The sequence below is a fragment of the Coloeus monedula genome, assembly GCF_965178545.1.
Source record: "Coloeus monedula genome assembly, chromosome: 25".
Classification (NCBI taxonomy): domain Eukaryota; kingdom Metazoa; phylum Chordata; class Aves; order Passeriformes; family Corvidae; genus Coloeus; species Coloeus monedula.
In genome coordinates, this window is record NC_138805.1 from 6470366 (window position 1) to 6487916 (window position 17551).

The 17551-nt window shown below is 52.0% G+C and overlaps 1 protein-coding gene across 1 annotated transcript; it reads right to left on the reverse strand.

The window, feature by feature from the left end:
* Positions 1 to 1025: 1025 nt before the first annotated feature.
* On the reverse strand, positions 1026 to 3014 carry NNMT (nicotinamide N-methyltransferase; the record flags this gene model as incomplete). The annotated part of the gene is given in 6 exon segments (XM_082297016.1): positions 1026 to 1299; positions 1438 to 1460; positions 1464 to 1557; positions 1559 to 1625; positions 2418 to 2580; positions 2970 to 3014. Coding segments are annotated over 6 exon segments (666 nt in total).
* Between the last annotated feature and the right edge of the window lie 14537 nt (positions 3015 to 17551).

Below are 17551 nucleotides of genomic sequence, written 5' to 3' on the forward strand. Positions count from 1 at the left end.
AGTGGGACCCACATCAGCCTTCCCAGGGATTTCACTTCTCCAAAAAGTGGGGGGGGGGGAAAAAGTGGAAAAGTTGGAAAGCATCCGGTCGGCTCTCCCCAGCCACTGCAATCCCCTGGGTATCCCAGAAGATGCCGGATGTAAAACGGGTGTTCTCCATCTGGAAAAATTTTGAAAGGGGCAGTTGAGCCTTCATTTTTCATTAGATCCCCCCGCGTTGCGGCAGATCCGATTTCCTTGTTAATTGGGTGCTGTTCATTTTCTCCACTTCATTACTTGCCGCCGCACCTAGAATTTATATCCATTTGGTTTAATCGCGTTCGCCTGGTTAAATTCCAAACAGTCACTCGTTCAGAAAGGGAATTATTACCTCGCTTTGCCAGGACTTCCACTTTGCCTTAATTTCCCTGGAGCCTCATTTACTTTTGCTCTGCCTGTTTTCTCTCTCTGGGTCTCCTCAGGCTTGGCTGGGAGCGTGTGGCGCTCATGCCACCCTGGCTTGTTCCACGTGCAGGTGCCACAGCCCTGGCCAGAGACCACGGTAGGAGCTGGTGGGCTCAGGCATTGCCTGGTGCAGCCTCACCCAGCCCAGGCTTGAAAAATACACAGTGAGAGAAAAGGAACCACTTCAGGTGCTTCAGAGATGCTATTGGAATTCTGTTGTGCTTGTTTGTGTCACTTTTTGGTGCCCTTTTTGCTCTTCAAAGTAGCAAAGTGGAAACCCCCATTCTTTGGCTGCCTGTTTTCACTCTTAATGTGCAGGCACTTGGAAATATTGCTGAGATTTCAACCAATTCCACTTGCTAGTTTCAACTTTAGAAGAGGCTTGGTGGTTTATTTGTTTGGAGAGTTTGTTTTGGGGTTTTTGTTTGCTTTTTTATGTATTTATATAATTATACCCTTCTTCCTTCCAGGCACTATCCCTGTCCCTGGGCTGGGGGGAGCTGCTGGGGTTACCCCAATCCTGGGTGCTGTGTGTGCTGCACAAATCCCAGCTCACAGACACAGTTGGAACACTCAGGAGTTTATTTAGTGCCAGAAAAAGGGCTGTAGTAGGTGTCCCCAAGGGCAGTCACCATGACCAGGTGCCTCCCTGGCTTCAGGAGGGTGCTGATGTTCCTCAGGGCACTGTGGAAAGTGGCCAGGTCCTTGCAGGCACCCTCCAAGCACAGGGTGGAGACGATGCAGTCAGCTGGCGGCAGGGACACAGGGCCCCTGGGGTTAGCTTTGGTCACATCACACTTCAGAACCTGCTTCACCATCTTCCTCAATTTCTCCTGCTTCTCAGCCCACTTCTCCCTGGCAAGAAAATGCAAAAATAAGTAGATGAAGGCTCATTCTGTGGATATTTAGCATCTGTGCCTGTGGCTTCCTGTCACCACACACAGCCTGTGCCACTACCATGGTTGGTGACAGGCAGTAAGACACCAGCCTCACCTGTCCCCTTCCAGTTCACAAATTTATTTCACTGCTGGCTCCCAGTGAAAGGCTCCTGCTTCGTTCTTCAGCCACTTCATCTCCCAGTGGTTCTGGTCAGTGTAGTCCAAGGTGATCATTAGCAGACAGGAGCTGGTAGGTGGTGGGGCCACAGCTGACATCTATCAGGATGTCACCTCTCAGCCCATCTGGTGCAGCGTGGGGGGCAAACCATCCCGGTGAGGATGGAAACTGCCCCAGGGCAGAAACATCTCAGAGCCCCTCAGGCTGTGTTCCCCCTAACCCAGAAGTGTGACCCCAAATGCCACAGACCCATGGCACAGCCCCATAGCCCAATGCCAGGGCTCCCTGGCCACAGCCCGGCCCAGGGGCAACTGCTGCAGTGGGTCCACAGCCTGTAGCAGGGGCAGTGCCAGCTCCTGGGGCAGAGGCACTGTCCTCACGTCCCCCGGCCCCAGCTGGGCTTGATGGTGATCCCAGAAACTGTGGCACAGCTCCAGCTGCAATTCCCTGTCTGCACGGACACGCGTGCAGGCAGAGGGGTGTTCTTGACAAAGCCGGTGTGCGTCTGTGTCTCTCACAGCTCGCTCCATGTTCGGCAGCCCGGGAAATGATGCTGTCCCACGCCTCCGAACGCCTCGGGAGTGCTCACTTAAGGAGAAGATTTTACGCAGGTTCCCCAAGTTCAGCATCATAAACGCGCTTGCCCCTTCCCGGCTGGTGCTCATGCTGTAAAATTCTTTCAAATACTCGCGAGGGTCAAAATTCCGCTGGTAAAACTGCCTCCGTGAAGATCGCTGGCGCTTCCATCCTGCCGAGAGCCAGCTCGGCTCCTCGCTCCTCCCGTGCTCCTGTTGTACTTTCGGTGTGCACGTCCCCTCTGCCTGCTTCGCTCCAGCTCCAGCTGGACACGTTCGTCAGCAGGACTTACGCTCGCCCTCCAGTTTTCTGCTGAGCCTTGCTTTTTCATAATAACTCACTTCTGCAGCCCCCGGCAGCCTCTCGCCCGCCGTCCTGAGCAGCACGGAGGGGACACGGTGGTGACAACTCCTTCGCCGTCACCGCCACAAAGAGGCAGCAGAGCCCCGCACTTCTCGCTCTGGCGGGTCCCCACAGCAGCTCGTCCTCCTCCCACTCGCCCAGCTGGAGCCGAAATGATCAAACAGCTTTAGGCTCATTACGGACTCCAAATCTATATAATTGGCCTTTTCTTTTTTGAGGATCCATCGTTAGAAGTGACAGCAGAGGAGCTGCCGCATCATCGTCAAACTAATAAGTGCGATTGTAGATCCAAGGTGCATTTGCTTCAAAACCCCCTCACTGAGCCAGACCTGCCCCTGCCAAACCCTTCTGCTGAGCATGTGAGGTGTATAGAGGACGTCAGCTTGAAAGATGAACATGGTAAAGAGGTTTTCTTCTGACAGCAAAGCCAAGAATCAGTGCTCCCTGCAGCTGCAGTGCTGGGACACGGGGCCCTGCAAGAGCCCTGCTGGCCAGGCAAGCTGACCCAAGGGCATTTGCCAGTGCAGTACTTGGGTTTCAATCCTTAGAGCCTGGTTTTGTTCACTGAATGACATAATCTGGGGATAAAAGTACAAACTGTCAGCGCCCAGAAGCCTCTCAGCAGGAGTGGCAGAGCATCTTGGAGCTGGCAAGACTTATTGCCCTCACTGTCAGCCTGGCACTGCCTGGTCCTGGGAATCATAGAATCATAGAATGTTCTGGGATTGGCCTGCCATGGGCAGGGACACCTTCCACCAGACCAGGGTGCTCCAGGCCCCATCCAGCCTGGCCTTGGACACTTCCAGGAATGGGGCAGCCACAGCTTCTCTGGGCAACCTGTGCCAGGGCCTCCCCACCCTCACAGGGAAGAATTTCTTCCTAATAACTGATCTAAACCTACTCCCTGTCAGTGTGAAGCCTTTCTCCCTTGTCCTGTCACTCCAGGCTGTAAATAGTAAATGCTCTAAACAGTCTCTTTCCATCTTTCCTGTAGGCTCCCTTCAAGTACCAGAAGGACACAATTAGGTCAGCCCAAAAAGCCAGCCCCCGAGCTTGTGGCAGCCCCCAGGATGGTTCTGACGCTCCAGCTTCCCAGCTCCATGAGAGCTTGGCTCCAGGCATCTGATTTCCATTTTCCCCTGTACTCTTATTTCAGTCAAAGTGTGTGATTAGGGCTGCACGAGCTCCATTGTCATCTCCACCTAAGTGCTGCTCTGATGGGTGGAAACAGCATCTTGATGTTTACAGCGAGGAATGCATTGCTCTGCTTTCCTGGATAACGCACAAAATCTGCCACTGCAGGGAGGGAAAATCACACGAAAAAGGAGCAACACCTGCAGAAGGCTGGGGAGGGAGGAGGGGAGCTCTTCCAGCCTATGGAGGAGCACCTTAGCCTTATCCCCCTCACCTGGGCAGCAGCTGGGAGATTATAAAGGGCAGAGGGAGCTGAGGGGAGGGGGAAGGGTTGTTTTAGTACTTGCAGCACATCGAGGTGTTTCTGGGTTAGGCTCTACATGGCCTCCGCGATGAGCGCAGCTCCTGTTGGTGTCCCAGAGGAGGTTTGGAAGCAGCCAGCTTGTGTGGCGGAACACTGGCCTAGGGAGGTGCTGTGGTGAGGATAAGCGTCCTTTTAAGGGCACTACTGGGTGCTGCTGCTTTTGCGGGGGTTGGTTCAAGGTGGCTGGTTGTTTTGGTTGTTGCGGAAAACGTTTTGAGTTTTCCCCTGTATTTCTGTGGTCAGAAATATTGTGCTTCAAGGTTCCCATCAGGGTCAGAGGAATCCACCCACTGCTGTGCCCTTCCCTCTGCCCCCTTCCTCCCAGGGACAGATGTTTGGCTGAGTCTCTGTCGCATGGGCATCAATGGGATCTTATAAACGATGTGTAATTAACAACTGGCCATGCTGCTGGGCCCCTGCCCCGGGTCTCGCTCCCCAGAGGCTCTGCCCACAGAGGGGAGTGGGAGCAGCCAAGCTCCAGGAACAAAAGGCATCTCTTCTCCACGTGGTGCAGAGGATCCCAAACAAAAGGTTCCCATTCCCTGCACTCCTCTCTCTGCTTTTCACTCTCCTCTCTGTGCTCCCACTCTTCGATGGGGATTTAAGCCGTTCTTTTCCTGGTTTGAATTTCTCTGGGCTGCAACAAGAAAGTAGCAATTAACTGTTATAAGGCTGTTTTATAGTCCTGTGCAAACCCTTTCCATCCACTCTGCTTTAAATGGGTACATCTTTTATTCCCAGTTTTCAGGAGTGTAAAACTTTACAGCATTTGCTGCAAACCTTCATACTTTGCTTTGCGGTTTATTGCTCCCTCTGCGGATATATCTCACTCATAAATATGGCTTCCAGCTCCCAGTACTTGACTAGGAGCCGCAGTGCCTCGGAGTGGTTCCATTAATGGGACTTTGCCTCCATATCGTGGTGTGATTCATCCCAAACCTCTGTCTCTCCTCTGCTCAAAGGTGCAGAGCTCTGTAGAAGAGCTGTGGCAGCAGCAGGTCACTCAGGCAGGGCATTCCAGTGCCAGCAGCACTTCCCTATGGCTCTGGGGGGTGTCGAAGGTGGCTGTGGAAAGCTCAATGTGAGCTGGGGCTCTGTGCTGGGGTGGCTTTGGGCACTGCCACTGTGGAGCCTTGGAGCAAAGGTTGTCTTAGGTGGAGAGTTTCCTCTCTCTCCTATGGATTTTTTACAGGTTATTTATAAAAAACATTTCTTTTCCTAGGATTAGCATGGAGTCTCTCTGTTCTCCCTGTACTAAGAGGGACAAATAAAGAGGTCAAATCTTGAGGTTCCTGTGGGTTTAGGTCGGACATGGGTGTGTTGTTTCTGACCCCCGCTGTAGTTTTTATTTCCATGGGAACATTGAGGAGCTCTTTTACCCTTCCGCCCATTTTTGGAACACTTTGGAGATGTGCTGTGCTTGACACAGGCTCAGGTGTCCATGAATGGAGCCAGCCAGGTTTGTGGACACCAAGCGCCAGTGCCTTTGTTCTTCGGCAGCCAAGCCAAAAGCTGAAGGTGGAGGTGGAGGCAGAGCAGGGTTCTGTGTACTGCTGGTCCTGCCGGGGCTCTGGGAAGGGGACAGAGCACTTGGCACCCCTGCACTGGTGGTGGGCTTAAGGGGAGGAGTGGGGGTCCCTGCTGCAGATCCCAACCAGCTGCCATTATTCTGGGACTGTCATGACACAAAGGATTTGGAAAGGTGTGGGATATTAAGTGCAGCTTTCAGACCCCTGCATCCTACATGGTAATTTCCTTGCATTACAGCGATGGCGGCTTTAAAACCGCCCTCCTCCCATCCCCTTTTAACAAAACAGAAAAGCATTTAGGGCCGATTTGTTTGGAGTCCAGAATGGCAGCGATTACAGCAGCGTGGTGCATTTGGGGTAAATAGAGTGATACTGGTGTAAGAATGACCTCTGTTGAAAGGGTGACACAGGGTAGGGGCTGCTGCTTATCCCCTTGCATGTGCCCTGCCCTATTACCAAAAGCAGGATGCTTTGTCTCATCCCTTTGAGCATCCCACCACTGCATTAAAGCTGCTTTACCAGGGCAAAATAAGATCTATTTTAAAAAGCCTTGGTTGCCTGTGTCCATCCCCACAGGCAGGCCAGGTGCTCCCCTCAGCCCCGCAGCTGCAGGAGGGAGGAAAGCAGGGAGGGCACACGTTGGCAGCACCGCGTTAGCGGATGGTTTATGGGACCATTTGCCAGTGCCGGTACCTGCCGATGAGGCTCCAAATGTCAGAGCTGGGCGAGGGAACAGGTGGGCTCTGTGCATCTCTGGGGCCCCACTTATTCACAGGCAGTAAATTAATGACAGGAACAGGGACAAAGTCCTATTCTGGGTGCCGGTGACTGAGCAATTCCCTTCTGGCAGGCGGAGGGAGGGAGACCTGCCACTGTCAGGCTGCCTTTGATTGTGTTGTCTGAGCCAGCCTTAAAGGTAGCCCGCACTCGAAACCAGCTTTGCTCCTGCTCAGGGCTTTGGAAGCAATGGCAAGTCTCGCTTAAAATAATGAGCACCTCTGCTAATTACCTGAGGCTGCCTCTTTGAACCGCAGGCTGTCGCTTACATCATCCCCATAAAGGAACCGGAGGTTTCCGTCAATCCCAGAGAGACAGGAGATGTTCAGAGCTAATGACATCAGCCCTGTCAGGAGAGGGTGTAAACTGCACCTATACAGACCTGGTCCTGGTGCCAGGCATGGAGCAGGAGGTGATGCTGAGAAAGCCCTCTCCCGGTATCCACTTTTATCCCACCTGCCTCCAGGAAGGAGAGCTGGCGCTGTGCAAGAGGGAAAGTATGGGTGAGGGTGTGCTTTTGTAGCGAACAGGGCCAAAAATAGTGGGGAGAAAAAGAAAAGTACAGGAGTGATACCATATTAAACAAGCTGTACAACAAGCTGTCGTACACAGACCCAGTATCAGCGCGGTTTCGGTTTTGTCTGTGCCCTCTTTATAGAATTCCCGAGGGATTGTGAGCTGGGAGCAGTGATCCGGTGCCGGGTTGGAGGGCAGCAGGGCTGGTGCGAGCTGTGCCGGCGGGAGGCAGGGAGCGCTGGGCTCTCTCTCTCGCCTCTAGGAAGCACTCTGACCTCAGGGAAATGCTGCTGCACTCCCCGAAATGGGGAGGATCGCTCCGAGCAGTGCTGCGAGTGTGCGCAGGGTCCTTAGGCTTGGCAAAGTGCTTTTTTTGGAGAACCTTGGCTTGGGAGTGGGCGAGAAGTGAGGTCGAGGGATCCCAGCATGGCAGAGCTTGGGACTCGGCAGTTGTCCGTCAGCTCAAGGGAGAGGGCTCTGGGAAATGCCCCATGGGGATGCACCAGCCTGGTCCCAGAGCCGGGAAACCCCTTCCCCTGCAGGGATTCCCTCCGAAGTGGGGGTGAGGCGAATGCCAGCCTTGGAGGATGTGGTTAGATACGGGAGCCTGGTGCCTGGAGAGGTTGGATCGTTCAGGAGCCACTCTGGGCTCTGCTGACGAGCCCCCTCGCCCTGCAGAAGTGCAGGAGGGACGAGGCTTCCCGGAGCAGGCGGCTGCGCCCCGGCCCGACGAGCCCGTGCAGATGGCGGAGAGATAAACGACACCATCTCCGTACTGTAGTGGCTCGGCCGTAATTCCTGAAAGACATTTATTTGGAGGCAGCCTTCCCTTTTTCAGGGCTGTGACTCCTCGGGCAGGGGGAATTGCGACGGGGAAGGTGGAAAGCGCAACCCGGCGTTACTGATGAGACCGGTGCCCAAACCCCCATCCATTCCTCTCCTCCAATTTTCTCCTCTGACAATTTATAGGTTAGTTTGATGCTTGAATAGCTGAGTCTCTCTAGTAATATGTATTCTCTGTAAGTATTCCCTGCTGTGGCATATCCTAAGAGAACTCCATCAAATAATTATCTTCCCTTTTATTTATTCACAGTCTTTTCACTCGATCTGCATCACGATAAAATATTCCAATGGCTTCCTCTTAGCACTGAGCCTTCCCCAGATTGTAAAGTGTATTTATGTACAGTATTAAATCCGCCCTGTGCCGCTCTTTATCTCACCGCTCTGCCCGTTCGATGCTGCCGTCGTGCACTGGCCCTGGCCACCTCCTGCCCTGACTCCCTGTGGCACGGGTGGAGCCTGTGCCACGTGTCCGAAGCCCAGGGCAGGAGAGGTCTGCAGGCGGCCAAGACCCGGCTGCAGCTGGTGCTAAGGGATGGAGAGGGGCAGTCCCACCAGGGAACCTTCCTGTCCTCCCTCGCCGGTGCTTCCAGCCGGGATGTTGCTGCCTGGCAGAGCTGGGCTGCCCACCGTCAGCGGGAGACGTGACTGCAGGGCAGCCGAGCGCAATCAGAACAGGGAAGAAACCAATAACCTCCTGTCCCCCCTCCAGAGGTGCTGGAGGAGCAGCGCTACTCTTCTCCAAGGACTCCGCGGGTCTCCCTGTGGAGCCAGTGGCCTCTGGGGAAGGATGAATCCCTAAAAAGGGGCTGCAGCTTTTCATACAAAAAGAGGCTATTTCAGGGGATGATGTGCGGAGTCTGAGCGAAGGTTTCCAATGCTGATGAGCGCTTGGAGCGGCCCTCAGAGAAGGTGCAGGCATGCTGCAGCACAGCTCTGACCTGTGGCAAGGGATACCCTTTCTCCATGGGATAGCAGGTCCATGTTTGCACCTGGGATTGCTGCAGGTTTTGAAAATAGTCCTTCCAACACCTCCTTGTCTTTCTGTGGATTTCTGTGTGCTGCACAGCAGCCTAACAGGGAATACTTGGTGTTGTGCATCCCTCCTTGCTGCTTTAAAAGACCCCATGCAGGAGCGGTGGCCTCTCCACCCCGGGATGCATGGAAGGCATCTTGACATCTCTGCAGGCATGAGTTATCCAAGGGCTTTCTGGACTGAAGGGGCGCTTGTGGTCACATTCAGGGTCTGTAGCAGTGCCAGAGATTCTGTTGGGCCAGAAGAGCTCTCCCCACTCCAGGGCTGAGGGAGTAAAAGCATGTTTAACTGTGGTTTTAGCTTTGCTTCTGCTGCTCTGCCCACAGGAGCATTTCCTGGGAGCCATGGGGCAGCAGCAGCACTTTCTGCTATGCTGTGTCACTGTGATGCGGGAACAGCAGTTATTAGGTTGGTCACAGAGAGAAATAGCAGTGACCATTCACAACTGTGGCTCTTCTTCCTGGCTTTGCCCACAGTCAGCTTGGTTGGTAGGCAGGTGGGCCAGGGAAAGGGGTGTTTCCCAGAAGAGGGAGATGCCAGGGTAGAGGGCCAGTCATGGTGAGGAGGATGAGGATGATAACCATGATGCTCCAACTCACTTGGCTCTGGTACCTCTTTGGAGTGGCATCCCCTCAACTCCTGGAGAGCCAAGTTCCCCAGCAAGGGTTAACAGAGTGTATAAAATTGATTGCGATTTTAGTAATTCAGTATAATCACAGTCTACCAGCAGGTTGCTTTTCCAGCAGGAGGGTTTGGAATTATTTTCTGGAGTTTGCAATATAGAACTTAAATTAAGCCTCAGAAGTCAGAGGAGCTCTGCTGCATCTCTAATGTGGTGCTAAATTCTCAGCAGCACATTCCCTGTATTAAAGCCTTTGCTGGCAATTAGGTTCATTAACTATCACAATACCTTATTTATTACTCGGCATGCCATATGGTTTCCCAGCTAAAGAATGGCACCCGTTCTAGCACAGACCATTTGGCATCATAAAAATGTTAACAAATAATGTTATGGCTCTCAAGGGCAAAAGGGCTCGCCGGGCTGCAGGTCTGCACGGCAGGAGAGAATATGAAAACATTTTTCTTCTATGGCAAAATAAAGAATTCCTCGAGACAGAAGTATTCAAAGACTATCCCGCTTGCATCACGCAAATGGGAGTTTTATACATGCCCATAATGGTTCTGTCAATATTTGCAGCAGGCAGCGCGCTCACTCATCTCCTTTCCTTCCCCTTGCTCCCTCTGAGCACGGACAGTGTTGGAGCACCAACAGGAAGGACCCACCTCCATCTAATCGTGCCACGTTTATGCCTCTTGATTTTTATTTCTTCTGATGCCACTAGCTCTTTCGTGTATGCAGCTCTTGGGGAGAGGATTAATTATCCAGCACCATCCTTTATTACTGTCCAAGCTTCAGCGCTGGGCACTGCACCGAGGCACCCAGTGTGTCAGAGAGTGTACATGGCATCAATTCCTACACAGCAGAAGAGAGAGTGTGTGTATATCTGTGTGTGCAGGGAGTGAAGCTGCACCAGTAGAAACAGCTCTTTGGGACCCCCATGACAGAACATGAAGTTAGGCATTCTGACCCTGAAAAGGGGGAAATCCTAATTGTAGTTAGTTTAGTGCTCTTGGGAGGAGATCAGGACCTGTTGCAGCCCAGGCTGTGAGCGTCACACAGGGTATACCACACTCGGTTCCTATTTTCAGCAGGATTAGGATTACGAGAGCCAGGAACATCATTTCAGGTCACAGGGACTCGGACTGTCTCCTCTTGGGTACTGTGTGGCCAACAAGGAAAAGGTACTCCTCCATTCCTGTTCTGTGAGTGGATTCTCCTAGAATAAACATGTCCAAAGGGTGATTTTGGCAAAGTGCAACTTAAAGTAGTACTGAAAGCACAGATTAAACCAGACTTTGTGATCCTGTTACAGTACCCCTTGACAACCTCTGAATTTCCAGAAATGGGTCAGAAAGCCGAGTTTGAGGCACAAGTAGCTCTGCTGCCAAGTTTCCTAGGCGATGCTCACTTGGTGCCTAGGTGAGGTTGTTTCCTGGATCCTGCTCTTCGCTGATTCCCGGGTCAGCTTTCTGATTTGCAGGAAGACAATTCTTCCAGCATGAGCTGAGGAATGGCTCTGGGCTCCTGCAGGTGGGCCCCGGTGGTCTGTGCACAAGTAGCTGCAGTAGCACAGTGCCAGCTCCCCAACTTCCTGCCGAAGATCGGGTGGGTCAGGGCATGCCCAGGGCTCAGTGCCCTCCTGCCAAGAGGAGGTGGTGAGGCTGGAGCAGCTCTTGGATAACTGCCATGGTGATGACCACTTCAAGAATGCTTTGGTGTACAGAACAGCTGCTCTTCCCGTGGGTAGTGGCAGCAGTTAGGTGTTTGGCTGGCACCAGGCTCAGCCTGTGTGCAGCAACTTCACTGTGCCCTGGTCTGTCGGTGCCCACTCCAGAGCCGCCTGTGTCCTGCTGGAACTGCTCTTTCCAGGGAGGGATGTGACAAAGAGCTGTATTGCTGCAAAACTCACAGGCTTTAAGCCAGCTTGGATTATTTCTCATCACCTCATCTGAACTCTCAAGCAATGTGGGTGAAGTATTCTACCTGCCAGTTCACACAGCACTGCTTCCCATTGGGATTACAGCCATTTCTTTGTGAGCCCCTCTGTTTTGTTTTTTATTGCAGTGGATGGCACACAGTACTCTAACATAGGCAGACCCTGGTCCTGAGAACAGCTGTGCTCCATGGGAGGATGAGTGTGGCCAAAGATGAAGCTCTGTCCCCCCAGACAGTTGCTGTAATGTCCCCTTTCTGCTGGCCTCAGTGTCTCTCTCCAGAGTCTGCCAGTTCCTCTACCACCTAGTACGTCTGGGTTTTCACTATTCCATGTCCTCCTTTCAGCTAATTGCCTTCTTCATGAGAGTTGTGATTTGGTTTTTTTCCCCTTCAGGTCCCTTGAAGAGACATTCCAAAATGTGCCCCTTCAAAAAGCCTCTGGGCTGGAATATCTCACCCCACCTCTCCAAGCAATTTCGCTCCCCACCTACCCTGTCGGTGTGCCCTTTGCAGAGCTGCAAGGACCCTCGGCCATCTGGTGATGCTTAACCCAGTTTTGTAGGTAGCATGGTGATGCCAGTGCTCCAACACTGAACTTTTCATGGAGAATTCTTTGTGAATGGAGAACTGTTTTCCAAATGGCAGAAAGAAATGGGATTCTGGTCCATTGGTGGTGGAATTGGCATTTCCCAACCAAAGGATGTAGCACCTGAGGCAGCAGAAGCAGTGGAGGGAGAGGCACAACAGTGAGAAAGAATGGACTGAGTTCCAAAGGGAATTAATACCTGGAGAGGAGCTGCGGGGTGGTGGAAGCAGCTGCACTCCTGTGACAGCCATGTCACACACCCTGCTGCCTCCCACCGTTTGCATCCCTGGCCGCTGGCAGGGACACGTGGAGCCTCTGGCCCTGGGCAGATAGGTCTTATCCAGGAATGACTTTGCAGGAGTGTTTACTTTCATTCCTGGGAGGCTGATCGAGCTGTTCCAGCTAGGAATGTGCCCTGGCCGAAGGGGGACCCTGCCAAGCTCCCTCCAGCATGAACATTGCATGGTCCAAGGGCATTGGAGCCCTGGCTGGACTCGCCCCCTGCTCCCAGGGCTGACCCCACTGCACGACTGGAATGTAAAAGCCTATGTCCATGGGACTTGTGGCAATGGATGTGTGTGCTGTGACCAAGCTGGAACACACCAATTCCTCACGACCTTTGGGAAGGATTCATAAATATCTGCCCTGAAAGGGCAGATTGTGAGCTGCCTTGCTGCACCAATGTTATCTGATTTGGTCACTGAGGAATCTGTGACCAGATAAGATACTGGGGGTTTATTGTATTTTCTGGTAATTATTAAGAAAATAAAATCAGTTAATATCTAACCTTGAACCTAGACCAAAACATTTAGCTTCAGACTTCGTTCTGCCTCTCTTGTAAATTCAAGAGTTGTACAGTTTAGAGGGCTGTTAGGAATGATGGAAGAGATGAACAGGAATTTAATCTGAGCCTAAAATACCATCATTATGCAGCTTGAGCATCTCAGAAATGAGGTCTGTGCCATGTGTGATGCAGCCACTCGATCTTTTTGTCCTGGTGCAAGAAAGGGAAGGAGGAGGAGGAGCTCCTTTGGCAGAAGTTTCCCCAGCTGTGAAGGCATTTTGTGTGAATATTTAATGCAGAGATATGTTAAGAGCAGGGAAAGGAGCGGGGGGGAAAGTCTTCCATGAGTGTGGGCTTTTGTTTGCCCTGTCAGAAACAGTAATGCGTTCTCTGTGCGCACACGGAGCACATAAATACATATAAATATCCTCTCCCCTGGAAAGGGAGAGCAGAGGACTGTGCAGCTGGAAATGGGACATGGAGCGCTGCTAGAGAGGAAAGATTGAATTAGGGCTGAAGGTGTTTACCGAGTGATTGGGATTCAGGATGTGACTTGCTTCCCCCAGTAAATGAACTTGAGCATTATAAGGGTACTGAAACTGGCTGCTTCCAGTGGGACTGAGGATGCTGCCTGTGGTCCTGGATGACTTTTTGGTTTTTAAACTCTAAAGCCATTCAGGGGCTCTTGGAAACCATCCTGTTAAAGGAAGGGAGAGTTTTAATTGTTGATCTTGTGCTCAGATAAGCATGCAATGAGTCTTTAACTCACCTGGAATTCTTATTAGAATGAAATTGGGCATGATCCTCCTGGAGAAGGAACTGGGTGGAGGTGCAGCCCTGTCCCCCACTCCTGAGAGGACCAACCAGCATGAATGGTGTCTGGACAGACTAAGAACATCTCCTTCTCCAGTGCTGTATCCATCCTGAGGAGAGTCAAAACCAAAGGGAGACAGAGGAAAAGCAGGATGAAACTGGAACACAATCCCTCACTAGAGTATCCCCTGTTTTGGGAGGCAGAACAAGCCCCCAGAAGTGCTTTGCTGAGGTTCTGGTGTAGATTCTGCTCTATTTAAAGGACTTTTTTCTGGGATGAACTTTACTGAACACACATGCAGCCTCCACACCACCATAAAGTCGGGACTGACATTTAATGCCTCGGCACATCTCTTTCCTTGTCCCATGCAAGATATCAAATATGTCAGGTTAAGAGAAGAGAAAAAGAGGAAAAATAATTACACAGTAAATTAAACAAGGCCAACCCCCTCCCATTTATTAGGGCTTCAAAAGTTGCTACCTCTGGCTTGAGCTCTCTCAGATACATACCGAGGGTAACACTAAAAATAGGTCCTGTACTGATGGTTGGGTCACAGCCTGCTAGAGGGAGACATTTTTATTTAATTACAAGCCCAGCAGCACGTTGCTGGGGGGGAATACATAAACACGATGCTCGAAACCCGGCTGTAAAGTTTGTGCTTCTTCGCTGAGTCACTGTGGCTAAATTCCCCTTTGTGTGGGGGATTTAGGGGAGGAATGTGGGAAGGCTGGCCCAGGCTGCCGCCCTCCTGAGTTACCGCTCAGCTCATCCTCCAGCCCTGGCAGGCTCAGGGCCCTAAGCCACTAATTAGCCTCATTGTCTTAGGGCTGCAGCATCCATAACCTGGCACAGGGAGGGGGGAGCATGGAGGGACAAGCTCCTGGAAACCCATGAGCTGCTTGTATCTCCTGGTACCTGTGTTCTGTGTGTCACAAGCCACTTCTCAACAGTCTCAGAGGGATACTGATCCACTCCTTCCGTAGGATGGCACTGATTCCACCAACCCTATATGCGAGCGAAGTTGTAACTTGGAGCGGTGCTCTTAAGCAGGAAGGATTTTAGTGCACAGACCCCGGCGTGCAGCAGCCTCGTTTGGAGCCGTGCGGATGCGTGCAGGTACGCTGGCTGCTCGCTCACGTGGCAGCGACACGATGATCCTCATCTCTGCTGCCTGTGCCTCTGTCACATGCTCGAGCATGGCTGGGTGGCATCCCACATCCAGCCAGGGCCAGGAGGTTGACGGGAAAAGACAGGCATGTGGGGAAGGGCAGATGAGGGTTTCTGCAGTGTGACAGCACACATGTCCAGTCGGCTCTGTCCGAATTATCAGGCTGGGCGTGTTCTCCTTTTCCATGACAGTGGGCAGCTCCTGTGCAGCTCCACTGGGCTGGCTACAGCCAAGCTTCAGCAATAACTTATTTTAGGATCAACTGCAATGTGGATAACTTGTGTCCCACCACCCCATGCCACAGCCCCCGATCCAGTTGCATCCTCGGCGCGACTCTCAGGTTCTCTTTGTGCAGCATGCAGGGGCACAATGAGGGGCCTGTTCCTGGCCCCTCCACTCCCCCGGGCTGCCACAGCGCGTGCGGGTCCAGTGGCCGTGCTCGGATGGAGCCTGGTGCTAATCAGTGGGGTTCAGAGGAAGCTTAATGCACCGTGGCTGCACACTGAGCAGCTTTCCTGGGGCTTCTGCCCTCCCCCTTGCAAACAGCTTTGTGCATTTAGAATTTTTTTTTTTTCAAATAAAGTCTAACACATTTAATCATCTTTTCATAAGCTGTCAGCTTGCCGCGTGCCAAAGCAGAGCAGCACGCTCTGCCCCGGCTCCCAGCAAAGCAAATATGCCTGGAGAAATCCTGGTCCTGGGAGCGTGCATGCAGGGGATCAGGAGCTGTGAACCCCCCAGGAGTCTGGGGTGAGACCAAAAATCAGTTTTTGGAAGTCATGGATTTTTCACTGAAGTCGAAACAGATCTTATTTTGCACAGCATCCTTGCTCCAGTGTTTCATAACTCAGCTCTGCACCAGCAGGGCTGGAAAACTCAGAATACTGGAAAACTCCAAATACATCAAAAGCAAAACACAACTAATCCTAGGAAAACATGGGAATGTGCCTGTCCCCCACCCTGTAAGGAGCTGGTTCTCTGCAGGAGCAGGGAGAACAGGTCCAGGGGGCAGAGCTGGGGTGGGCACAGCTGAAGTCAGGGCCTAGCAAGCTGGAGAAGTTGGAGCTGTGTCCTTGCATCCCTCTATGGGGTGGAAGGTGGAGGTTATGTGTCTAACAGCGCTGGAGGAGTGTGTGTGATGGAAAAGAGCATTCGTCTGCAGAGAGGTGAAGAAGACATTGTTTTGGGCTTGATGGAGAGGAACTGCTCCTCTTCCCTTTCCATTCATACAGGGCGGGTGATGTTGGGGCAGCTTCTGGCTGAAGTTATCTTCCAGGATGTTTTTTGTGGACTAAGCATCCTGAGCAAGGAACTTCCTTTCTTACTGCAATTGCAGAGACTGCTCAGTTTTACTCTCCTCTCCACACACTAGCTGCCTCTTGGAGAATCATCCCAAGGCTGCCCTTGCCATCATCCCTCGAAATGGTTACAGGCTGCTGCATTGCCCAGTCCTTGTCTTCCTGCAGACCTGGTGCTGCTGGTCAGGTTATTTCCACTGGGAAAATAAATGTTTGTGTCTCCCTGTCCAAGTAACTGATTGGGCTGGGGGCTAGAAGTGGATCTGAATGGATGCGTCATTTTCCTGGGAAAGATGACCATGTTTCACCTGGTCCTCACACAGAAAGCCCTTCCTGAGGAACCACCGACTCAGGGGTTTAATGCTGGAGGTTAATAATAATCGCACCAGGCAGCACATCATTGCCCCGTATCTGGTTGAGAGATTTACAAGTGAAACTCGTGGCAGAGGAAGAAATTGCCTCAATCACTTGGAGTAATGGCACATGGAGAGGCACTTGGGCATGACTGCTACTTAACACGGAGCCCAGCTTGGCTTCATTTAGCTGCTGGTGCCTTTCTAATAAACACGTTACACTACAAGGTGGGGATTAAGATCAGAAAAGTAAATAAATTGGAAACTGATGGGGACAGATGGGAGGAAAACGGAAGGTACTGGGGAGGAGTGACGAGGGATTGACTCCCATGCCAGGATGTGGGGAAATGACCCTGAAGACCATGGTTATAGCTTCCCAAGCATCTCCGTGGGCCTCAGCTGTGGGCTGCAGGTGCTGGGCAGCCCACTGCCGAGGCACGCAGGGTGTCCCTGCTCAGGGTCACCAAGCTGGTCACTGTCTTTGGCAAATGGTGGCCATGGGAAGTTGGTGTCTTAAACAATTCAGTAGCTTTTACTATATGTATTAGAGGAGCAACAAAAAAGTGCAACGCACCAGTTGACAGGAAGGACTGGGGGGTTAATTTTCAGGATGCTGCCTGGGAATTTAGCCGTGGGATTTCCATTATTGCTAATGGGACTCACGCAGCTTAATTTCATGTGAGCTACACTAAAAACATACCCCTAACCGCCTGCAAAATTTCAGTCCTGAAATCAAGCCTTTTAAAAGTTAGAGAAGGGTAAACAAACACCTGAAACCACAGTATCTCGCTATTTCCCCCTCTCAGCTGTTTGGATTTTCAAGTCAGGAAGAGGGAGGAACTCAAGCAGTTTGACACAATTAAAAACCCCATCCCGCAGGCACGCTGGCTGCCTGTGCAGCGCGTCCCTGCTCTCTGCCAATTACAGCGGCAGAGTTATAACCCCCGAAAAAATAGGAGTAAGCTGATGCCTTACCCTTAACTATAGTACGGCGAGCACGGCGTTGTCATACGCATCTAATAACCCACGCAGCGCTGCCGTGCATCATGAGGCCTCCGTTATTAGGCTGTTCTCGTTAAATGACTGCTATCATCTGGTCCCAAAGTACATTAAATCCCATTATAATTATAAACACACTTCCCCATAACGTTCTCCTTAGATTACATTTGCGCTGCTTTACCCCAAGGGTATCTTTGTACTAATGCCGTCCGCGTTTGTTGTTTTAGCTGACGACGCCGGGCCCTGCGCTGGCTGTGTTGTGCCACGGGTGCAGCAGGGAGGGAAGGAAGAAGGGAGAGCTGCGCGGCTGCCACGCTGCCCCTCCCTGAGGATTACACAGGTCTCTGGGCACCGCCA